The sequence below is a fragment of the Squalius cephalus genome (genome assembly GCF_949319135.1).
Source record: "Squalius cephalus genome assembly, chromosome: 14".
Classification (NCBI taxonomy): domain Eukaryota; kingdom Metazoa; phylum Chordata; class Actinopteri; order Cypriniformes; family Leuciscidae; genus Squalius; species Squalius cephalus.
The window spans coordinates 19091540-19117672 of record NC_137135.1 but is presented as its reverse complement, the minus strand read 5'-3'; the positions used below and the strand labels follow the sequence as shown (position 1 = coordinate 19117672).

At 37.0% G+C, this 26133-nt stretch overlaps 1 protein-coding gene across 5 annotated transcripts; it reads right to left on the bottom strand.

Moving 5' to 3' along the window:
• Nucleotides 1–165: 165 nt before the first annotated feature.
• On the bottom strand, nt 166–26122 carry LOC307170555 (microtubule-associated tumor suppressor 1 homolog A). 5 transcript variants are annotated; one of them, XM_079891685.1, is made up of 13 exons: nt 25786–26122; nt 25211–25372; nt 22949–23059; nt 22498–22599; nt 14409–14629; nt 9418–9484; nt 4941–5155; nt 4582–4687; nt 4377–4447; nt 4139–4234; nt 2431–2547; nt 2195–2292; nt 166–1689 (listed from the first exon to the last, which is right to left on the bottom strand). In XM_079891685.1, the coding sequence occupies exons 1-13, from the start codon at nt 26090–26092 to the stop codon at nt 1476–1478; spliced, it is 1887 nt and encodes a 628-aa protein (XP_079747811.1). In that variant the 5' UTR covers nt 26093–26122; the 3' UTR covers nt 166–1475. The 5 variants fall into 5 exon arrangements, with proteins under 5 accessions (XP_079747811.1, XP_079747812.1, XP_079747813.1 ...); XM_079891686.1 differs by lacking the exons at nt 22498–22599; nt 22949–23059; nt 25211–25372; nt 25786–26122 and adding an exon at nt 18460–18874; XM_079891687.1 differs by lacking the exons at nt 22498–22599; nt 22949–23059; nt 25211–25372; nt 25786–26122 and adding an exon at nt 18460–18830 and having other exon boundaries at nt 2431–2544.
• Between the last annotated feature and the right edge of the window lie 11 nt (nt 26123–26133).

The window sequence follows — 26133 nt, the reverse complement described above, 5'->3', positions numbered from 1 at the left end:
AGAATAAGTTACAGTAGAATTCACCAGATCATAGTAAAATGATGCCAATTTACTATACACTTCTAAGTGCTGTCATAGACTTACAGCCAAAAGATGATGAAGAGCAATAAGAAAATCAACAGGTTCCTGCATGCCGTCGCACATAAACGGCCTGACAAATACAGGTGAATTTTGAATTTCTTTATTAATTGCATATTTTCAAGAGTTTCAGTTTCACGCCAACATCCACACAAACAGCTTGCAATATATATAAAAAATAAAATAAAAAAAAACCTTTGTATGTAGCTTGCATGTAAAGCTGCAGTGGAGGGTTTCAGACAGAGGGGGCGCTCCTGAGGCCACTGGAACATGCTCAGTCAATTACATTGGTCTCATGATCAGACTTAAATATAGAAATAAAGACACACAAACTCTCAAATCTTTCCCCTAGGGCTCAATCAGACTGAACAATATACAAAACCCGTATTCAAGAAAATCTTTATGAACAAAAAAATTCAGCTTCCCAATAGTACATGCCTTCATTCACAGGGCTGCCTATGTCATTATGCCATTTCAATATCAAGCACTCTGCAAGCATTTCTGATTGCCAAGGAAGTGAGGAAAATGGATAATTCAACCCTTATACAGGCGTTATTTAAAACATTAAAGCTTTTTAATCAACTATTAATAATTCATTCTGCTCTGAGTCTCTCCTATGCAATATATGAATGATATGGAGAGCATATCTGAGATGAAACATGCATCATGATCTGGGTAAAGCTCACCTTATTACAGTTCTTAAAATGTGTGATGATATAAAAAGAATACCATTTACAAAATCAAAAATAAAGGCATGATATAGACGAGACATTTTTGCATAAGGTTTTGAGAACACCTGGTTTTTAAAGTCAGTGAATATTTCCATTGGAGTAAATCGTAACAGTCAGTTTATGGCATGAGTTGATCTATGAAGCGCTGCTTTAGAAAATTTCACCTGGGGTCTGAGCTCCTACATGAAATAAAGGGAAACCAAATGCTACACAAGCAACAGCATCTGGGAAATGTCCAGCTGGCATTTGGGCATTTGTCCCAGGGCAATGATAAATCTGGATTTGCACAGGTACATTTCAAGGCGTCTGGTGGAAAAGCTTCACAAGTTGATAAAGGCCCAATTCATAAATTCTGATGTCAGTCCTCCAAAGTCAGGAACTTCAAGCAACAAAGCAATTCAGGAGGGGGGGGAAAAAAACCAACTACTTGGAGAGAAACTTTCTTCTAGCCCTGAGATATTCCTTTTTTTCTCCTTAGATAGACGTGAAAGGCAAACGTACGAGGGTGGCCTCATTGGTAAGTGCTGCTGTGCAATATTTTCTTCAGTTTTTTTTTTAGTCTGTACAAGAGAGTTTGTTCCATTTTGACATGGTCCAGACCAGCTTCAGCATGCAGGAAGTGCTCCGTCCTGTATGAAAGTGCTTCCTGGAGGCTGAAGGCTACTGTTATCTGGGCGAGACGGTGGGGCTGGAGAACACCGCAGAGTTCCGTGGTGACTGGAGAGTGAGGGACGGGGAAGGAGAGACCTTGCGCGGGCTGCTCAGATCACCGTTGTTAAGCTTCCAGATCAGCTCTTCATTCTCCATAGACAGACGTTTGTTCACTTTGGACTCCTTCTGGAGGGTTTCCTGCAAAACCGCCTGCTCTGTGGACAGTTGTCTGAAAACAAAACGAGTCAGCGCTCAGGTAAACTTGATTAGATTAGTCACTATAACTGCACAAGATGAAAGAAGAGAAGGTGTCTCATCACAAAGCTTTGCTGTAATGAAAACGCACCTTTCCTGCCGTTACAAGAGCACAACTAATAATTAAAGTAATTCAATTTTCAAAGCATAGCCAGAAGCTAATTTGTGAAATTTCTCTTGCAAATGCCAAATGCAAATACTATGAAACTTCAAAGACTTACATGAAGTGTTAGAAGCTAGACAGGTAGATTGAGTAAAATCATTTCTAAAAGCCTAAGGCAGGGATGGTTTTAGTCCTAACCCTATCCCTACCCCTAAACTTAACCCTACCTATAACTGATCCCTAAAATCAGAGGGAAATGATAGGTGAATAACACTGATGTAGAAGCACTTAACCCTTGTCATAAACCAAAACTTGACAAACTGTAAACTTATGTCTCAAATCATAAGTTTAGGAAGACAATCTTGTATTACGATACCTAGACAAAGCAGCATGTCTGTCCATTCTGGCTTTGAGGTCCTCGTTCTCCTGTTGCAGCTTCTTAAGACATTCATCCAGCTTCACATTCCTCTCCATCTAAGAATAAATCAAAGTCTAAGTGTTCCTCCAACACAGACAAGAGCATAAGATTTATGTCATCTCTACTGTGATTAGAATGAACACAAAGGAGAATTTCTCCATCTAAATGCTTTATGCAAAACAGATAGAGCTCACCAGTTTGTCCATCTGCATGAGTTTCTTGTCTTGTTCATGGATCCGCTTGCTTTTGATGTCCAGCACTACTTTAAGGCTTTCAAGCTCCTGCTCCAGATAAAGAGTGTGGGAGTCCTTCTTCAACATAAAATAAACAAGAAAGATCAGGGATATACACTGGCTTTCCTAAACTGGATTCATCATTAAGACAGGAATTATTACATTTTCATGTTTACATTTGTGGGCTAACACTTTCTTTAACTTCAGGCACTTTTATGCCCAGGGGTTGAATTATATTAAAATAAACAGAATATTTTGTTACATGAAGACCACATTAAACTGACTTGTAAATGTTTCATCATACCTTTGTCATTTATGTTTGCTACTTTTCAAGGCATTTTATATACAGTATCGATTTAATCATGTTACTCTTGTCCCAGACCCAGGTTCTCAAATTTTGTACCTATGAAAATCAATCATACATAATAATATTTATATAACATATAATACAAATTTAATATGACATGTACCATGTACATTTGTGTGTAATAATTTATTACATGGTTTAATTTACCATGTACAAATGTGGGGTTGGTAAGATTTCTAAATGTTTTTGAAATAGGTTTCTTATGCCCACCAAGGCCGCATTTGATAAATAAAAACAGTAATATTATGAAGAATTACTATTACAATTTAAAATAACTTCTCAAATTGTATACATTTTATTCCTGTGATGGCAAAGCTGATTTTTTTTTGCATCATTACTCTAGTCTTCAGTGTCATATGATCCTTCAAAAATCATTCTAATGCTGATTTGATGCTCAAGAAACATTTATTAGTATTATCAATGTTGTGCTGCTTAGTATTCTCGTGAAAACAGAGAAAAACAATTCTTATGATTTTTTGATGAAGTAAAAAAAAAAGCATTTATTTGAAATGGAAATATTCTGTAACATTGTAAATCTCTTCAATCAATTGAATGCATCCTTGCTTAAAGTACAAATTCTTAAAAAAAAAAAAATATATACAAATAGCGGAAACACTATTTTAAGGTGACGTTGTTACACATTACATGTACTTATAGTAATAACAGGAGATTATGCATAATTAACCCAAGTAATTAACCCTAAAACCAAACCATAACCCTATAGTAAGTACATGTAGTTCATTAATATTACTTATGTAATTACACTGTAACAAGGACACCTTAAAATAAAGCGTAACCCAAATATCTTACTGAAGCCAAACTTTTTAAAACTGCAATAAAAATAAAAATGATCAGAATTCTGCTGTGGTGTACATGAATAAACACTACTGGATTTGTTAGTGAACAAACTAAAAGAACTGAGAATGTGAAGTGCGTTTTAGGAGTATTTGCTAAATGCATCCATGTAAATGTACAGTAAGACAGTTTATGTTCTACCAGTCCACAAGGTCAAGTGTCTATAGTTGAAGAAACACCCATATATGAACTTTGCCTCTGCTGCATTGTCACACTATTCATAGCTGCAAAGTCTGGCAGCTTTATGCAGGGTAGTTATCTAAATAATTATCAGAATGTTGAGAGTTCCAGAATCTTCTTAGTCCTGATTGGAAAGACCCGTCTAATATTAACCTGCTATTCATAGAAAACACAATCGACTCAAAGCAGAGATGCATTACTATCAATGGCAATGGTTGAGTCTGTTTGATAACATATATTTGGGAGCTACACAGGGGTGTTATGTACCTGCGTTCTCTCAGCCAGATCCATCCTTCTCTTCACCTCACCGTTCAGTTTTTCTTTGAGGCTGTTGTTCTCTGTCATGAGCTCCTGGATTTGATTCTGTTTGAGGAGAAATACACTGATATGAAAATGTTTGCTAAATTTCAACAGGGCAAAAAAACAAGAAAGGAAAAATAAACGGAACAAGAATGTTGTGGATTTTTAGAACTTTTGGAATTTTAGCTTTTGGTCATTGCCTTACAGATAATGTTTCGGATTCCATCAGTGTTGTGTTGAGAGTTTGCATTTCCTTTTCATGGGACTGTTTGAGTTCTGAAAAAGTTAAGTCAGGATATATTAATGAGTGGGAGGTAAAGTTGTTGGCTTTCAAAATTTAAGTAACAGGTGCAACATTTACACACACATTTTAGAGAGAAAAATAAAAAACAAATCCCAAGATTGTTTACCCTTGAAAGACTCCTCAAAGTGTTGTTTAAGGCTGTCCACCTCCTCTATATGGCTGACTTCCAGTTCCTTCTTCAAAGCCTCATGTTTTGATCGTAACTCTTCTATCTAGACAAGTACAAATAAAGTAATTTTGTAAAAGTCTCATTGGTTTATTTTGGTGTATAAATGATTAAGAAATGAGATGTCATATGTCCAAACATCTAAAAGGTCAAGGCTCATATGCCAAAAACAAAAAGTTATGAAATTACTTCACATAGTTATAGGAAAGTATCATGAAAATATCATTTTCTAAGTTTTTAGAAGACATCTGAAATTAACTCGATGTGTCATGACAAAAAAGGTCAACTGTCCTCCACACCTGCTGTTCCATCTGAGCTTTGCACTTATCAGCCTCGTCCTGGTAGGTCTGATGAACCTTCTCCCACTCAGTGGAGTAGAAGGTCTTCAGTCTTTCCTCAAGGTCAGCGAGGTCCAAGATGTGCTGCTCCTGGACCTTCTGCAGGACTCCATCAAAGGCCGCACGCAGCTCTTCCTTCTCCTGCTCCAGACGCTCACAAGAGTAAACCGAGCTCACTGAGGAAAAGGTCAGACCATTTGGACATTAGAAGATCGATTAAGTGATTCATTCAGTTAACAAACATCAACCTCACAGAGCACCATTTAGGATGCCTTTTTTTGGGCATGATATGACAGCAACCCTTCAACTTGAAAAAAAAAGAGAGTAGGACATCTAATATCTTATGCACCGGTTTGTGATATGAAAATATAGATATTCTATAAGTAGACAGCAGTCGAATAACCAGAGCAAATGTTGAAAGGCCAACAAGTCCATTTGTTGCTTTGATTTCAAGCCCTGCCAACACTAGACGCTATGAATCATTACTCAAGTATTCTGCATTGAGTCCCAGTTGTCTCTACAGTTATGGTATCTCCAGCAGTTCTGTAAATAAAACGTCAACTGTTACTCAAAACACGTCAAATTACGACTGAGGGAAAGTTCGTCAAAAGGAACGCTAATCCAGAGAGGCATAATGAACAGATGTTTCCTAACTCTCTCCATCAGAACTGTCACAGATACTGTCCCTCTGAGCATTAGCTAAGTTTGCTCAACTCTTAGAAACAGATGACACTTCACTGCACAGAACACATTGGCACACAGGACTGCTGTGGTTTACACACAAACGTGGCAAGCTGAATGCTGCAGCTGCTCCTGTCTTTGTAGTGTACAAGTGTGCAGTCAAGTCATCCAGCTCATGAAGTAACAGGCTATTCTGGTGGGACCATTTGAGGTTGGGATTTCTTGCTAAATGGACACCCTATGGTTTTCCATAATTAAGGTACAAATATAAAAGGAAAGTCAATGAAATGAATATATTTAATTTTTTTTTATTAACTTACTTTAATAGTTGTATTTAAACAAATGACTGTATTTATGTATTTAAATAAATACATGTAGATAAATATCTGTATTTATTCATTAAAATATCTGTATTTAAATGTGTTCATTTATTCATAATTTTTTTTTTTTTTATTAAATACAGTTTTAAATACATACAGATTTATTCTATTTATATTTATGCATTTAAATGCCTGTTTTTTTAAATAAATACAGGTATTTAAATGAATACAGGTATTTATTTATTCATTAAAATATCTGTATTTATTTATGAAATTCATACATACAAAGACTTGAAAACACCTCTTCTACGATGATCATGTTTTTCATTTCTGAATTAATTTATTGTGATTTTATTTTAAGGGGGCGTGAAGTCAAATGTCAGGGAAATACAACAAGCAGCTTCACGGTTTATTAATATTTTTAAAAATGTTAATCCGCCAAATCCAAGACATATGGTGGGACCAACAAGTCATGTGATGCGACCAGCATACAAAGGCCAGTAAGTCACTTTAAAAGTATAATGTAATATAATTAATATATAATGAAATAATAGCTGAAAACCAGGCAGCTGTTTTAGACAGAGTTCATCAGTCCACTTGCTCCACAAGGCTGATATGAGGCTCATATTCTTTTGTCAACTTATGCATAAGCGTTTCATAGGTGTATGTATGCAAAGAGATGTACAGTATGAGGCTGTATTTCACATTAGTATTTTATATGCATTAAGCATTCAGTAATATTTGACTGCTTAATGTGTATGCAAGTTTTTCATATATGTATGCATGAGGGAAGCTTGATTTAAGCGCTACAATGTCTAAATTCTGTAGAATAACAGTGTATTTTTCAGCTCATCTCATCTGTTTACTGAAGCAGCAGTAGGCGTTTCTGTACTTTGTTATCAAAAGGTCAAGAGCAGCATGTCAGCAAAATGAATTACTTAAATGAGTCACAACAAGAATGGCTGTTGTTCTCCAGGGGGAAACTTGGGTCATATCCCTTACTGGCACTGCAACCTAATCATCTGTGTTCTAAGATGAAAACAACAGATTTTTTTTTTCTTTTTAAGAGAGTCTTAAAATGGGTTACAATCAGAATCATCATTAAGTTGCTTTTAGGGGTTAAATGAGAACAGTATCTAATGACTCTGCTGTACAAGGGACAGTTAGCAGATCTAAACCATGATCAGATCCGTCCAGAGAAGATGAGCCAGACCCAGAGCTCACTAATGGTTTGATGCATTTCATCTTCAGCATAATTCTATTATAGGTTATATTTATGATGCAGAGCAAGGCTGAAGGCCTATAAATAATACAAATAATACAAACAAGAGGAAAAACAGACAGTTAGGTAGGATGAATATGCCTTTTTTTTCACAGAAGACTATGACTGTGCAAATATGACTGTGCATATGCATCCAAACAGTATATTTAGCTTATTTCAGAAAGCTTTTGGCAGTAGAAAGCTCAACGATGTATATGTATGTGCACACATTTTCACATCTAGAGTTAAAATACGTTTTCAAAACATAAAACGAAACTGTGCGTTTAACAAGCCTGGGTGAATTTTCCTTATATAAATCATGTGACATTGTCTAGACACGCTTTTCTTAAAAGTAATGCGTGTTATTTTGAGAATAGTTTTAATATAAAAACATAAGGCTAGTAGCAGCAAAGAAGTTACCATTCTGCACAGAGAAGTTAATCAGTCACATGCCAAATGGCAAGCTAAATTGATTAGACACAGTACTAGCAGGTTTTGTGTGAAGACAACACTCGCTTCACTGGCAGAGAGCAGTTGTCCTGTGTTAAAAGACACTTTTGTTTTATAAGGGAATTCTGGGTGCGTGCCAAAAAGCATGGCACTGACATCACTCGCGTCATACTATGGCTAAAGCTGGAATGAATACTTGAGGCTGTGGATACATGACAAAATATACTGTGACTTCAAGGTCAGTGGTCTGAAGAATTCTTACGGGGTCTTAAACATGGTCAGAAGCGCTGGAATGTGCTAATATGCCTAAGCTGTGATTATAATAGTAAAGAAAGATCATGTGCAGGACTTAAAAGTCAGAAAAAAAAACGCTTTGATTCGTAAAAAATACATTAATCCCAAAGAGCTGCTGCTGTATATCATCAGTCAAGAAAAAAAAGAAATAAAAAAATCTCATATCACTCCCCATGCTCAGTTTTCAGGTGGTAATATGAGCTGTGAAATCAATGCATCAGACGTCTCTCAGGGGTAAACACTGGCCTGTACTAAATACATTTCTCTATGTTACTTTGTCCATTAGAGGGACATCAGACTTGTCTGACCTTGTCAGTATGACCTTCACATACCAGAACGCCTTTCTGGAGGTGTGTCTCCTAAATGACCCCTATGGGAGGGGAGAGTCCTTCCAACAGGACCAATAAAATGAACAGACCGTCCTCCTCATCTAAAACCACATGGTAGTTCATGTACTAGCAAGCATGCTTAGTGGTTGGTAAATTTAAACACACTACCAGTCAAAAGCTTGGACACAACATACATTTTTAAATAATTGACGACAGACACAGAATAGTGAAGCTAAAGCAGCCAAAAAGTGCCTAACATACACTACTGTTCAAAAGTTCGGGGTTGGTAAGATTTTTTTGTAATGTTTTAGGAAAAAGTATCTTATTCACCAAAGGCTGTAAACAGTAACATTGTGAAATATCATTACAAAAAAATGTATGTTTTCCATTATAATATATTTGAAAATGTAATTTATTCCTTGAATGGCAAAGCTGAATTTTCAGCATCATTACTCCAGTCTTCAGTGTCACATGATCCTTCAGAAATCATTGTAATATGCTGATTTATTGCTTTAAAAAGATTTCTAATCATCTACTTATCTAAGTATCAATGGTGAAAACAGTTGTACTGCTTTACAATTTTTTGTGGAAACCATGATATATATTTTTTCAGGATTCTTTGATGAATAGAAAGTTCAAAAGAACAGCGTTATTGCTGAATACAAATATTCTTAAAAAAAAAAAAAAAAAAAGTACTCACCCAAAGTTTTTGATTGGTAGTACATACTAACTAATACGATTTTAAAAGCACCCCAGAATGCACTACATGAATTTGAAGGAAAATACCTGATTGTGTAGAGCTAAAATAATATAAACATATTTTGGTCCCATTTGTGTTATTTGCATTCTGCATTCTACAATAAAAGTACATGTGTCCAAACTTTTGACAGATGCAGGCTACCAACACCGAAGCTTGAGAGGTCATGGTAGTCTGCGTGTTACGGCAAAAAAAAAGCACGCCTACCGTTCATCACTGATTACCACTCGTGACCAGCGTATCCAAATATTACATTAATTAGAAACGGCGACATTTTGGCAGCTCTCTCCGTTCTTTCCGCAGACAGTGAAAGCCAAGCACTCTTCAGTGACTCACACACACTTACCCAGCTCCTCCCGTAAAGTGACCAGCTCCTGAGACAGCTCCCTGCGCCGCTTCATCACCTCCTCATGCTGCGGGAAAACACAAGAAAAATCAGTGCATCATTTTCATTGTGTCGCATGCCTCACATTACCCAAATTACACAAGAAACACAATCTGCCAAAAAGTATGTTGCCATGGAGCAAGGCAATGCCAAGTGCAATCTAATGTCATGATGAAAGAACAACTCTGGAATTCCTTTTGCAGACATGAATCATGCATTAGACTGTTCTTCTGAAGGGTGTCTTCAGGACAGGATGAGTTTCAGATTTTAACATGGCATAAATGATATATTAACAAAGCATTTTACAACCTAGCAGTGTACGAAAAGAAAACAGGCTATCCTCTAACTCGTTAAAAAAGAGAATTCAGTCATGAATTCAGAAAAGTCATGACAGATATTTGCCCAGGCATGCAATAATCCCACAGCAAAGCTTTGTGGTTTACACACCACTATGACAGCTCTGTAAGCGTTTAATTAAAAAATGAACATATGAATGACAACAACCGAATGTAGTGCAATAAAATCAGCAGTGTCTCTCTCTCTCTCTCTGTGGAGGATAGTCAGCGCCACAGCTGCAGTGCTGTCAGCCTCCCCAACCAACACAAAGACGCTTCAAAAACCGCGTGCTGCCGTTCTGACCAGCCCCTTCCCCCAGAGATCAATGCCAGAGTGACATTTACACAACAGTTATGAACTCATTAGCATTCATAACATATTCATTAGGATAAACCAAACTCAAATTTAAGAATGCCTCAAACTAAATACACAACCTCATCTCACTGAAATGACATCCTTTGTATAGGCATCCACAGCAATCCCATTTCTAATGCCAATCTATCCAGTCCTGCACCCTGCAGAGAGGATAATGTCTTTACCCTGTGTCCAGCGCAGGGAGAGTTAAGGCACACTTTGCTGCCGGAGCAGCCCATAGTCCCGTCTCTGTGACTTCAGTCCAGAATGCAGGAATATAGCAGCCCAGATGCATGAACCTCTGCCACCTCTACCTCCTCTCTCTGCCGTCTCGCTCTACATCGGAGAGACTAGTGGAATAAGCTCATTGGCTATCACCTCCTCCAACCACTTGCCTTCTCAGTGGTGAAAGGATACCGTAATACATCTAAATGAAGGGCAACGGAGGGAGGCGGCTGTATTGTGCTTGGGAGAAAGCTACATGAATGCTGTGCTTTAGGACACCCACAGCAAGTAGAAAAAAAATGACATGTCTGACAGTTGGTTGAATGAGTGGCACTTAATGAAATGGTGCATGTTACAGGAAAAGTGTGCAGTGACCTTCCCACAGGGCATGAGGATAGAGGAGAAGTGCTGTCTTTTTCTTGCTTTCCTTTCAGCACCCCTGCAAAATTTGCTGACTGAAATTGGTATAGGTTACAATTTCACATTAATATTTACTCTTATTAAATGTTACAAACTGCACAATACACTTTAGTCATGGATGCCACTTTAAATTTGACACTAATGAAAACAAGGATGTCAGAATAACATTTGGTGTCAAATTAAATATGGAGTAGACCATGACTAAGAAACCTACCAAACAGTAGTTTATAGTTATTGCAAGCCAAAAAAGTATATATGCTACAGAAAACTACAATAAATTATTATTATGAATAATATTTAAATAAAAAATAGCTTTTTTTTTCTGTATGCAGTAGAAAATAAGATTCTTATTTGTTTAAGACAATAATAAAAATCCCTAACCTAATCCTAATAATAATAATAATAATAATAATAATAATAATATAGTAAAAGTGAAACTAAATTATGTTAAAAAAGTTACTTTTATCAGTATTATTATTGCTGTTACATACAATACATGTATGCAGTAAAACAAATTACAACAACACTATTATTTCTGTATTGAAAATAAAAAGTTAGTCAAAATGTCAAAATATTAAAAAGTGCTGTAAAGCAATGCTAATAGAGTCACTGCTCTTTCCAAAGCCATTTATCTAATGATGTCATCACACCAATAACTTCACTGGGAAATTATTAAAAACACATTCATTTATCATTATAAACTACATTAATGCATGATACTGCTTCAGGGAAAGCATGTGTGGCCTCTTGTAGTGAAATTATGGCAATGTACACAGTGTGCTGACAGCTCATTGCAAACAAAAGATATGAAGCAGCTCCCTAGGCATCCCAGCATGCTTCTGACCATATCAAGACAGCAGCTGGTACATTCTCACACAGACATGCTGAAGACCAGACGCCAATTATAAAGCTTAACAGATTCCTAGATGGGACAACATGTTTTCAGTGGCAAAAAAACAACAACAACCTTGGACTGTAAAAATGTGAACCAAGGACCTTAGAGTAAATTAATATAATTTCTCGTCCAAGATCTATAGTTCAAAGACATTTTTTTTTTTTACTGTTTTAAAAATATACACCCCTTTTTATGGACTGATTGTAAAAGTGCCGCAGCTTAATTATGGTAGTGCCTTTTAGTTAAAGTTGGTCTTGGTCCAGATTCTGCAGGATCAGCCAACATGCACTCCAGAGTATAACCTGTCAGCTTCAGCTCAAACAAACTGCACTTCTTCCCTTCTTTTGTGCAGCAGACAACTATGACTGATATCTTTTTCTCACTGTTCACTTAAAACATGTATATCCAACCAGCCTTCATATTGCCATTATATCAAGGACAATTCTAAAATTAATAAGCTCTAATCGGTCCAGAATCAGTACAGACAGATAAGTCTATGAGGGTGGAAAGTGAACTGTAAGAGAAAGATATACACACACTTAAAGGGGGGGTGAAATGCTCATTTTCACTCAATCTCCTGTTAATCTTGAGTACCTATAGAGTAGTATTGCATCCTTCATATCTCCAAAAAGTCTTTAGTTTTATTATATTTATAACAGAAAAGATAGGCTGTACCGAGTCTTTCCGGAAAAAAACGAGCGTCTGGAGGCGGGCCGTGTGGGCGAAACCAGAGCCATAGAGAGAATCCGTCGATCTGGGCTTTGTTTATAAAACATTCATCGTTGAAATGCAGGGAACAAACAGCATCCACTGTTCCTAACGCTGGGTTCTTTGGTAAGCTTTCCCTCACATCCAAAAACACACTTTGGAGACACTATGCAGCGCTGCCGATGATTTCCTGTTGAAGCGCGTTGATGTGTGCGGTCTCGCTCTCCTCTGGTCGACGTGTGCGCGGCTGCGCTTTTCCGGGAGAAATGCTCATATAAGGAGTTCCACTCTGGTCTACGTCATTAGATCCACGGTCGAAAAAAAAACAGCCGAAACTTGTACCAACCCGGAAGTAAGATTTTCGGCACAGAAATTCTCCGTTATTCGTCCAAAATATTTTTTAAAAACTTTGGCCATGTTAAGCATGAGAATCCATCTCTTTAACACTGTAAACAACTCTGAATACATGAAACACCATTGTACCCCCCCTTTAATGTAAATAAATGTAAATAAATGTGATGTAAAATATTATTATTATTAATAATAATAATAATAATAATAATAATAATAATAATATTTAAACATTTGTACATGAGGCAGTAAGCCAGTTCATTAGAAGGTGGTGTCAAAGATAGGGCTGTGTTGAAAAAATCGATTCACCGATTCTGAATCGATTTTCATATTAATTTCTAAAGATCGATCCGTAACTCAGAGGATCGATTTTCCCCGTGAACTTTAACTTGCCGCGTCATTGAATTCACGCATGCGCGCGATGTGGAAGGACATTAAAACAATGTCAGTAACGTTAAGCAAGCTGTTGCTTTGAAAACTCCAGAAACGCTCAAAGCTGCGATCTGGCACCATTTCGGGTTCAGAAGCAATGCAGAGAACGAGCTTGACAAAAGCAAAGGTTTTGTAAGTTCAAATTTTATTTACATTCTGATAGAGATGCGCGGTTGGCGGTTTACAGCCGCGGACTCCGCGGATAAACCGTGGATCGGGCGGATGACGTGACGAAAAATTATATTTTCGGATGGGTGGCGGGCGGTTAACCAATCAAATAAAAAATATATGCATACATTAAGCGGATGGCGGGCGGGTGCTGTTTTGAAAATTGGTCAAAAACGTTGGTGCGGACGGATGAGTTTTGTGATGCGGTTGAAATAATAGCCCATCCGCGCATCTCGTTGTCTGTTTACTGTGAAGCCAGTAACCAACAATCTGTTTACATTTGCACTGGCTTAGAACAAATGTGTTCTAAATGTTGATCATTAAAATAAAAAATAAAGGTGCATTTGCATCTGAACTGTAGCAGCTTTTTGGAAAATTCTTAATGTCATTTTTAATAATAGGCCTACATCAGGTTCGCGTCTAAATAATCGGTCTACTGCTGCTGATATACCTCTGCGTCCTCGGTCGTCTACACCAGTGCAAGTTTGTGAAAGCAGTTGTATCAACACTCTGGAAGGGGGATTGTTCTTTACAACCACCAATACTCCATTAATTTGCAGTTGAATGTCTATAATAATAGTATCAATATGTTGCATAACTACAGTCCTGTAATTCAGGTAACAGCTGGAAAAAAATGCTTTTTTCAAAAACCATTATCTAAATCTCGAAGATCGGATCGGATCGGATCGAATCGAATAATGATAATCGATTCAAGATCTTGAGAATCGGAATCGAATCGATTCTTGAAATTTGAATCGAAACCCAGCCCTAGTCAAAGAGGTAAACCGTTAAAAAGAACATCACCAAAACAAACAAAGAGCACTAAGGAGCACAATACTACCCCAAACACATGCAACAGGACTATACAAACCAATATAATCAGTGCTGGGCTGTCAGATCACAACCTGATATCTAGATATCTATCCCTAACCCAAGAAATCTGACCTTAACTTGACAACTGATAACCACAACTGCCTGAAGTCACCATCTTCATGTATTATTCATGTCTGCTGTATAGCAGAAAGATTCATCAACATAAGCAATATAATCTCATAATACTCACCCCAGCATATAGATGCTTTATGACCACAGCAAATGCCTCGAACCTGCGGTTGTTGGATCGGAGCGTGTTCTCCAGCTGTTGGATGGTCTGGTTCTTCTTCTCACACAAGGCCTTGTAGTACTCCACATTTCTGGACTTACTCTCTGGAGGTACCAGATCCGGTTGTCCATTTGTCGGGGGCTGCTGGTTGCGGGAACTTGTCCTTGACTTGCTCTTGTCAACTGTAAGAGAACATGCATTTAGTGCTGTGACAACATTCAGCATTATTTTCCGTCAAGGTGCTCCTCAAGGTTCATAGACCTTAGACCCAACGATCACAGACGTTGTCCGTTCATTTAAATCCCAGAGATGATCCACACAGCAGATAAGACCGGCTATCCACCAAATGCAACCCTGAATGAGATAACAGCTCACCCCATCACCAAATAATATCTTCCCATCAGAGGCCTCTTATTTTAGCAGGGCTATGCCACTGTGGTTTTCATTTACATCATCTCATAAATATAACACCAGGACATAGTCAGGGCACAAATCCCTCAAACAAAGCGGCCTCACTACTAGAGGAAGGATACCTAAAGTTAGCTGCCAACTTGGCACTATATGTATAAAGCCGTAAAACCCTTGTGAGGTCCATGCAGTTTTTATACAAAACTTTTTCTATGCCAACACCTAAAGTCTTCATGTTGTTAATCCAGTTTGTCCTAGCTGAGTAATTACATAACAGCTCAGTGTGAGCAGCCTCGGACATTTCTGAAATACCAGCTTTATTAGGGCAGGGGTGGGCCCACAAACTTTAGGAGGCCTTTCTCCTCTAATGTCAGTCCAGTGGCAACTGATTTACAGCACCAAGTTCAGTTTACATATGCGAAGTTATGACTAATATATATTCTTTAAACATGTACATATGTATATATGATCAATTATATAAAACAATTGAACATTATAAATAAGGAAAACAACAAATATGTCAAACATGCTGCCTGAACTGTTTAAATAAGGGGTAAAAATGATGGAGAAAATACACATTGAAACACTTTCAGTGAAAAAAAAAAAAAAAAAAAAAAAAAAAAAAAAATATATATATATATATATATATATATATATATATATTATATAAGCAGTGAATCATTATTTTCTTTTAACTACACACACACAAAACATATTGATTCGGCAATGCAATGGAATCATCCCCAATTGCATAAAAAACATTTTATCACTATAAAAGACCAGCCTTACACACATACATTTTTAATTGTGCAACTAACCAGCTACTAAATTAATGCAAGATGGGATGCACAATAGTCCTTTTTGAAGACAGCATTACAAGTCACAAAATGTGCATTGTTTAACACTATTAGGAAACAGACCAGATGGGTCCTTTAAGAAACAACTGAGAAATAAGGTTGGGAACATTGACCAATTTGCAAGTCAGGAACTTGATCCAAATGTCAATAAACAACTTCCAACAGACATTGTCTAGAATGCTGAAATTTACTGATGATCAGATCTTTGACTATAGATTCAGAATGCATACAGTATATATGAATGTTCTTCCTATCTAGCATCCTGTTACACCTTCAAGACAAAGTCTCAAACTGCTCCAGGTCTGTTAGTTCACTGTACCCACCCATAAAATAAACAGAGCTGTTGAGCTTATCACATGGATTGAAGGAACTGAAAACATCACAGTCCTGATTAAAAAGCTGTACTAGCTAATAAAATTTAATCCAGACAGGCTTTTCAGATACTTTTATGTGGCACATATTAAACGAAGTAAAAAGAAAAAAAGGGAAAACCATAAATGGGGAATCAATAGCCTACATAGAAGTCAGAATAAAGATGTGCTTTTGTCTTATACATGTGATTCTAGTGGTCCTCATTTGTACACATGATATTCTCTTAAAATTTAGCAAAGCATTTTTAAAAGGCAAAAATTTAGGTCATCAGCTTGGTGTGGCACACAGAAAACATGTTAGCCAACACTTTAGAAATGCAGTATAATTCAAACCATAAGGTGTCATTGCTGGGTAAACATTTGTGTGGCTCCCTCTGCTGGTCAACTCGTGTTAAGAACAAACTGCAGGTGTATGAAAGTGCAAGCACTGAATGTTAAATCTAAATTGAATAAACCAAGTTATGCAGCTTAAAAAAAAAAAAACAACAAAAAAAAAACAATGTATCAAATTAATCCGCCCTTCAACTTTGAATTTATATACTTTGAAACACTCAACTAGTTCCTTAAAAGTTGCACCAATTTCAGGCTAGCCAATGTACACTGACAGAGAATGTAACTAGATTAAAGATACCAAGTCACTGTAAAGGTCAGAGGTATGGAGAACGGACTCAATTTCAGAATGGAATGGAATCAAGTTCTCAATTTAGTCTCTTATTGTTGTACTTCCAACAGCAGTCACCAGAGGCCTCTGTGGTTAGACAGACAGACGATGGATTTTCATGTTTTATGGGGACATTCTATAAACGCAATGATCTTAATACTGTGCAAACTGTACATTCTATCCCATAACCCATCACAGAAAACTTTGAACATAGCAACATTGGTTCAATGAATAGCTTGAGGGCGGGGCTACTTGTATGACCAGCCAATAGCAAAAGGGGAAGTGTGCAAAAAAACCTTATAAAAAATATTTTAACAATGTTGCTTTTGTTGAGAAGGCCACAGTTACTCATCTCCCAACAGAGCAGGTATTACATTTTTGGATATAAATCCAATATCAGATTATGTGATCAAGCCTTTTTTTTCCTGCAACACGGTTAAGCCAAACTTGATTATCCAAATTGTAATTACAGTGGAGTTAATTAGTCTCAATTATTAAGGTGCTTTGGGTTATCAAGGGAACACCCTTGAATCCCACATACACATACACAGGATTTTAGACCCAAAATGTAATGTATTTGCCTACTATTAAAACTAACAATGGTAAAAATGTGACAAACACTTGATCTTCATTCAGCAGTATACATAGTAAGACACATAAGTCTCTTGGACTTGGTAAAGATGTATGATCTACTTAGGTAAATAATCACAGTTTAATAGTAGTCAGTTTACACAACTACAATATTTCAATACCATAGATAATATCTGCAATAAAAGGTTTTTAAGAATTAATAATATAAAATAGTGCTTGGCAACAAAATACATAAACTAATGTCTAAAATAATCTGCAGACTGAGACTGCCAAATCGAAACGTGGATATTATTATCATGAAGTACCGGTAAATACGTAAAATTGCAATAATCAAGTATGTTATGCGTTCAGCTAACTGTACAATAATTATTTCTTCGCAATATGAAAAATCACTAATGTGGAAAGACTCCTATATAACGTGTGTCCTATCAAAAGTAAAACATGCAAAACAAATTTGAACATCAATCAGTTTATCATTAAATTAGTGCAACTGCAAACTGATAATATGCACTTATTTTTGGAGAGATATTTCAACAGGTGAAACCTTACCCAAATATTTATTGAGATTAAATATAGTCCTCTCTGATGTTACGTACATGGAATAAATAGAAGTTTCCTTATTTGTAATAGTCCTTATTAGGCCAGTCACTATAAAAAGGAGAGTTTCTGCCACAGACATCTGTACTGCATCTCTTCGGTGGGAATTTAGCTCGTCAAAATGTTTACAAGTTTACATTCAACCTACAGTCTGCAGCCCAAAATAACCTTTGAGCATTTCAAACAGGGAAATTAGCTTTCTAGAATTGTGAACCAACTCGCTTGAAAGGATGAATAAGGTAAAAATTAACTTACTGAATCTAACGACTTGGTAGGTGATCACCAAAACCAAAAATGTGGCACAAATAAACATGTTATTTGCAAAAACAATCCCAGGCTCTATATGTGGTTAGCAAGAAGATGCCTACTGGCCATGTACAAATATAAGATACTCTTTGGCAGAGAGAGACCGTCTAAAGATAGAATCAACACCACATGAGCCAAGACGGCACCTTGAGAGCTACACAGAATCACTGTGCAGAATGAAGGAAAAGCCACATCAACAGAACGTTCTCTGAGGAACAGACCTGCCTGAAACACCACAGTGCTCTTGCATCCTGACAGCAGCTGGAGATTCCTGAGCAATCCCTTCGCAGTCAGCCTCACGTGGATGTTGGACAGAGAGAATTTGGGAGAGAAAAACATCTTGCCGGAAAAAAATAAACGCAAAGAGTCTCAATGTGCACACATGATGCTAAAGCAAAAAATATATATATCTGCCAAACAAACGGCAAAGAATGTGATGAAGGGAGGGGGGATGAAAAGATCTGTCTCCCCGTCACACTTTAGCAGCCTGGATTAAAGAGGGGTAGGAGCCCCTGAGACAAACGAGGCAGAACAGAAAGCATTAATCCACTGTTTTGAGCTCTCATCCACTGACGCTCAGCATCTCTCGCTCTCCGCTGGGTGCGAAGGAGGTGCAGGATACTGGGTGAACAGAAGGAAGGAGAGAGGGAAGGGAGGAGTAAACAGCAGAGCAGGAGTGGGTGGGTGGGCTAGCTCTCGCTGGCGTTCTCCATTCACACATGGGGGAGGGTTAAAAAAAAATGGCGGGAGAGAAAATAACAGCATTCAGCAAGATGTTTGACAAGAAAAGCACGTAATCCAGAAAAGTAGTTTAAAAAAAACGAAAAGTTGTTTTTTTTGAAGAAGGGTTAGTTTAAAATAAAATGAATATAAAATAAATAAATTTTATTTTGATTTGTCCTGAGGTGTAAATTCCATTTAAACCTCCATAATAAGAGCCCTGCAAGGGAACAGATTTCTTTGTGGTCACAAACAGAGCAGTGCCAAGCAACCACAGAAACTGTCTAACACAAGCCTTTGATGCCAGCAAGAATAAAAAAAAAGCAGTGTGCAACCCACAGAAGACATAAAATTATGTTTGAAATGCAATTATGTTTATGAGGAGCTGACGGCAGCAGACAATGCATGTCTGCACAGCTCAGGCTATAGTCCAAATACTAGAGGCTGGAGACATATAATCTGTTCAAGTAATATCAGGCTTTCACTTGAATATGTCATATCACAAATTCTAGAACATACAGAGGGGTGCAAAAGTCTTAGAACAACAAGTGAAAATGGTTCTATTTTGCATTCTTCTCTAATTTAAAGGTCCCGTATTATGCCCCTTTTCACAAGATGTAAAATAAGTCTCTGATGTCCCCAGAGTGTGTATGTCAAGTTTCAGCTCAAAATACCCAACAGATCATTTTTTACAGCATGTTTAAATTGACATTTTTTGGGGCTCAGAAAAACGAGCTGTTTTAGTGTGTGCCCTTTAAATGCAAATGAGCTGCTGCTGGACGACCCAGGGGGCGGAGCTTCATGAGCTCGCGCTCAGTCTCTCAGGACAATTTCATCTCAGGAATGATGATAATATCAGAAACTCTCAGTAACGGTGTTCATTTCGAGTCGGACAATAATGCCTACAGAGTCAGAGTGCTGTATAGAGATGAAACAGGTATAGTTTAGTAGTTTAATTACGGTTATTATAACGTATTTGTCATCTGCTTGTATGTATCCATTATTTATTAATAGCCTACAAGTCTGCTGTCTGAATGATGATCAAACATATACTGATGAGTTTAATAAAGTTTATTGTACATCACACAAAAGATGAAGCGTCAGTTTTACTTCAGAAAATCACCGTAAGAGCTGAGTAAACAGTAAGTTATAAGAAGTGCGCAAGTAGCCAGTAGAGTTGAGGGAGCATTCCTGTGGGCGGAGGTTAGTCAAAAAACGGTTCTAGTGACATCACTAAAGAAGGAAGTATAGGGGTGTAGTCCAAACGAGCCGTTCACTGTAGTCGACTTCTGTTAAATAAAATATCTCGCTTGGCATTGAACTTTGAGCTTTATAATTTTACAGATATTATTTATGCTCTAACAGCAACATTACACACTAACTAAAGTTTGAAACATGGGATCACGAAGAACGGGACCTTTAATAAATATTACAAATTAAACTACCAGCATCATTTCAAAGGCAGGGTCAAAAATTACCATGAATTAAAATTACTTTTTTTTTCTAGATTCAAAATTAGAAAAAAATAAAATTATAATACTGGATTGTATTACATGCCTACATAAACAAGTTGGATGCAGTTCAAACATTTATTTAAAGTAAAACATGACTAATGTGTTGCATGAATCACTTTTCAATATAGTGTATTTCTATTGGGTGAATTAATTCAAAGTGATTCTGTCCATGTGTGTAGGATAACAATTTATTGTAAACTTCCTTTGGAACTAAACAGATCCTCATAGATTAATGTAATGGCAGGGTCCAGTCTCACTGACTTTGAGGCAGTTGGCTTGCCAAATAAGGTACTTTCTGAAATCACTTAGTTTCATGCATACACTCAAGACTTAATCCCCGAAAGGAATGCAATGTCCATTCTTAATTACAGTACTTAAGGAGAGTAAGAAAGCACACATTACATGTGCCAGGTTGAGAAAGGCTGACTGAGACAAGACAGAGTGACAAATATTCCTGCATTGCTGAGAGGGTGTTTCACAGAGAAAATCAACAGACATTCCGCTCACACATCACAGACAATATGTAGTATATGAACAGTATTTATTTCAATTAGAGAAGGAATATATCTGAAACCTAAATTAAAGTTTATAAATTAACACTTAAACTCATACCTCTGGTCTTTAGTGACCCAAGATGTCGTTCACTACCTTCCTCCTCATTATTTTTTTTTTTTTTAAAGTTAGACATCAATCTTCTTAGTATTCCTCAATCAATTCATTATAAACAGTATGTAAGGGTTAATGCCCGACGAGGTGTCCATTGTCAGGTATTAATGGACGACGGTTGCCTCCGCCGAAGTCCATTAATACCTGACAATGGACACCTCGAAGGGCATTAACCCGCTTATACCATGGTCACTTGCCAAATAACACATTTTTAAAACATTAGTTTATATTTTAATTAGTTTTACAATCGAAATCTAAAGTTTTTACAAACAATAACTTTGTTTCCCTGGTTACGCCTGACGGTTTATTTAGCAACCGGAGATAATTATAGTCTGCTCGATTTATAGTCCGTATAGATACTTTGACTGCCTGTTGCTATGGTTACTCACAGCTGATGTAGCCAGTGCATTTATTTATTAATTTTGAACGGTAAACAGTCAGTTTCACCAGAACTCCTTTACTAGGTGTCCTCTATCACTTTTTAATGGACACCCTGCAGCCAATCAGAATCGAGTATTCACCCTGACCATGGTATAAATAATAATAATAATAATAATTATATATACGTCCCTGGATTATATATACGTTCACACAGCAATTTAATTTTTTTCAATTTCCCGGGATCAACGCGCTGTGTGAAAGGGGCTATAGATACTGCAGGCAGAAAACAAAAGAATAGGAAGCATCATCAGCAAAACTTGATTTACTGCAGAGAAAGTACTGAACACAATCAAATATTAGTGTCACTGTCACTTGATGGTGGATCTGGTGAAGAAGCTGTCAGTGATCAAAACATTGATTTTGAGGATGTTGAAAATGCTAGTTTTGAGAATATGTTTGAGACTGCGAAAATGAGCCAGATGCTGAATGTACTGGGAAATGAGCTCTGACAAGGACAGTAATAATGAAACAAAACATCTGCTCAAACTGAACCCTTCCAAGCTACAAAAGGTAACAAAATATGCTTTATTTTATTCTTCTGTAATAGTTACTCTAATATGAGGAGAGTTTTATATTATCACAACAAGTAGAGATCCATCCGTGTTAGATATACTGTAGATCATGGTCGCTAAAGAATATGTAATAATGATTGGTGAAACATTCATGCATTTAAGGGTTAAAAAAAATTATCAAAATGTATATCTAATTTAATTGTTGCTTATTGATTAATGACTTATGTCAAATCCTATGTTCTTTTCTTCCTGCATGGACTGCAGGTGAAATTGAGCTCTAGAGCTAATTCTGGGGCAGTCTGTTAAATAAACTATTAAATAATCAAAATAATTAATTAAAATAATTAATCAAATAATTAAATAATTGTACACTTCAATTCCAAGTTCCTTAAAAATTGTGTCTTACCTGTAGGAGTAGCAGCAAGTCTCATGGGTCGGGCTTTGGTAGGGGTTTTCAGAGGACTGCTTAAAGACCTCACTGAACTTGATGAGGATGTGTTTTTGCATCCTGTTCCCACAGTAGAGAAAATAAGACAGATTACTTTAGATTTCGCGTAAATCAGACTCTAAACAGACATGACCATAGACATTTTCTTTAGTCTAAACAGACCCAAATAGATTAAATAGTTGAAATGTAAAAAAAGCTAATTAATATTTCAAAATCTGACTTGTGTTTATATCACAATGTAAAAAAATCTGAATGGAACTAAAAAGGCTGCAGTCTCTTAGCATTTGTTAATTCTTATATCTTTCTTTTGATTTTAGGAGAATTGACTCAGACATGCCCTAGCCCGTTTGTGTACTAGCCCTTCATCTGAGGTGAATTTAACGCACAGAATGTTATTGAATGTAATTACCTATACCTGACGATACACTCCGGTTAGGTGGGCACTGCAGCTTGCTTCTTAACAGCGTGGTCCTGCTAGATGGAGGTTTACTAAAAGTTCCCATAGAGGATTCTGCATGGTCTGAAAATAAATAAATAAATATAATAATAAATAAATACATAAATTACTAATATAAATCACTAATATAAATCTTCCACAGACTTTTAGTAGATTAATTAATTTGTGGGTCTGCAATGGAATTTCCTGTGGAGGCTTGTATGGGAATCAATATTGATCAAAGCAATAAAAGGTAAGCAGGTTTTATCATCATATCTACAGAGGTGGACAGCACATTTACTTGAGTACTGTACTTAAGTACAGTTTTTGAGTATCTGTACTTTGAGTATTATTTTTTTCTGGAAACTTGTTACTTTAACTTCACTACATTTGAAAGACAAATATCTTACTTTTTACTCCACTACATTTCTGTCAAGGTCCTTGAGTAGAAAGTAGTTATGTTAGTCAGGGCATGATTTTTTTCGCCTCTAAAACATGATTGTTTTTTTGCGGGTGGCAGACAGCCTATCAGTAATCACTCTTGTAGGGTCACGTGTGGTGAAGTTCGGCGATTAGTAGCCTACGGTTTCTCTACTAGTGATCTGTGAGAGACAGTAGCATTGTCGCAACTAACGGTTTGAAAGTTTTGTTTTCATGGTAAATAAATATTTCTGTTTTGCTGTAAGTTAAAGCATTATTGCTGTTGGGCAGTTATACAGATATAGTTGTGTAGCTGAGTTGTTTTTCTAATCAGTCTGTATTTACAGACCACTACAGTCAAATGTACATGAATGGATACAAAGATGTGTACTTTTGTGGGGGTGGTAGGGGTGTTAATAAAAAAATGAAGATGATTATGGCTGTCTTTTTTGTCAGTTTAATTTCTATAGGTTTTGTAACCTAAAACTCTTAATTCCGTAGATACTACAAGCAGGACAGTGTATTCACGAAGTTGCTTCAGAGGCATAAGGTACTGTAACAATGCAACAATAAGAAAACAAGGCAATGACATTTACTTTTTACTTTTGATACTCAAGTACTTTTAAAAACAAGTACTTCTGTACTTGTAATGGAGTAATATTTGACCAGTAGTATCTGTACTTTCACTCAAGTAAGGAAGTTGTGTACTTTGTCCACCTCTGCTTTTTGAAAGCAACCATACTCCTATAAAAAGATAATCTCTCACTGGTATCGCACCTTCTCTGATAGGCCGCCACTGCTGTGGTTTGATTTGATTTTTGAATCTTTACCAAATGCCACAGTCAGCAGCTATAATACTAAAAGACTTCTGTTACCACATTAGCAATATAGAAACGCTGCTATCTGATCAAATAACAAGGTATCTTTGTTATTGTCATTATCTCAAACAAATTTGAATTTGAACTCCACATCTGGATTTCACAAAGCAAAAAAACAAAAACATTTCTCTACTTACTTCGCCATAACCGTGTCTTAGGTTTTCCATGAAAGGTAGACATCAAAGGAATAATACAAATGCAATAAGATCCGATAAGGAGGCATGTCAAGAGAGTCAGATCACACTGAGCACAAGAGCTTGGCTGCTGATTCAAGGTTGAATTAGTAAAAACCTGCACTGGGATTTCAGTCAAGGTGCCTCCGTGTGCAGACATGACCTTCCATAGAGAGTTAAACATAATGAAGAGAAAATATCCGTTTGCATTTGTAGACCCTCGTTATTTTCATGCGCATTGCTTTCTCATACCCCTCCAAGTGAACTGAGGCAGAACAAACCCTGCCCTGCAGACATCTGGGACTGAGTGGCACGATCCATACAAACAACATGTTCATAAACCAATGAGAGCAGCAGACTATACAAAAGGTAAAAGAGCATCAGTCTAGACTGAAAAAGCAGCCTATATTTTCATGTTTGATTCTCCTGATCAAACTGATTTCAGGTCATTGAATCTACTTAATACTTAAACAACTTTATATTTAAGCTGAAAGCACATTCAAAAAGTCGAGATGTTTCAAAAATCTAAGCAAAGTTTGAATTGAATCCTTTAGAAGGGATTTCATTTCCAGGCTTTGGTTTTAAAGCACCACTGACCTAGAAGGGAATGTGGGTCAAGCTGGATAGCATGAGGTTGATCTTGTCTGAAATAGCCACTTTTATCCATAATTATTTTTGTAAACCTTCCACAAGGCTGGCAATCTAGGTTTACGTTCTACAAAATTAAACGCAATGGAAAAGCAGTATGGAGACGCACAGCTCACCTTGCTTTGAATGTCCACTTGTCTGAGGAGTGCTGAAACTCTTGGGCAGTATTTTGGGCTTCACTGGCAATTTGGAGGCTGACGTTGAAGTTGTGAACACAGGTCTGGACTGGGATCCTGGAAGTGCACTTGCACCTTCAGTTAAATGGATTTTGAGCTTAACTGCAATGGGAAAGCAACAAACAATAAAGTACAATTATATAAAAGTTATTTTTAAGTAATTATTTCTCAATATTACTGTTTTTATTGCATATTATTTGATCAAATAAATGAAGCCTTGGTGAACATAAGATTTTTTAAATGTTTTTGAAAGAAGTCTATTATATGACCTGAAACGGTATTGTACAAATAAATAAAAAAAACAGCAAGTGCTCCTTGAAACTATTGTTTTTCACAGATGAAGAAACAATGAATGTACATTATGCATTTAATTCTACTATAATCTGGCATCACTAGTGTTTCTAACGGCTCTACAGTGCATATAAGTTAAGAAATACGCTTCGAATCACTTTGATCATTAAACCATTAGTAAGACAATCCAGCCAAACTAACCAAAGAGTGCACTATGCCCTTACCATCAGATGTGCTCAGTTTGCTTCTGGGTGAAGGCATGTCAGTGGTACTGCTGCCATCTTTTCCTGCTGTGCCAGGCTTGAGCTTAGAGGCTGAAAGTGGCGGTCGAAAGTTTGCAGCTGGAACGTGAGCGCCTCCTGTCCGGGCTGGGGATGGCTGGGAGCCAATCCTGCCTCTGCTCCACTCACATGATGATGCCGCTGCAGGCCTGGCAGACACTGCCTGCAAGAGAAGTTCCCTTTCAGCAACTCGCTCCCACACATGCCGCCCCAAGCCTGTGCTCCCCACGCTCACGGCAGCGTTGGCCATAACAGAGCTGAAGAATGGGATTGAAACTCACACGGACCAGA

What these genes read in the sequence shown, in the direction of transcription:
- LOC307170555 (XM_079891685.1), bottom strand. Translation starts at nt 26,092, where the DNA reads ATGGCCAACGCTGCCGTGAGCGTGGGGAGCACAGGCTTGGGGCGGCAT. An exon ending in ACTTGCTGCTACTCCTACAG is followed by an intron (nt 14,630 to 22,497) that starts GTAAGACACAAT and finishes GTTCTCTTACAG; the next exon opens with TTGACAAGAGCAAGTCAAGG. An exon ending in CTTTGAGGAGTCTTTCAAGG is followed by an intron (nt 4,448 to 4,581) that starts GTAAACAATCTT and finishes TAACTTTTTCAG; the next exon opens with AACTCAAACAGTCCCATGAA.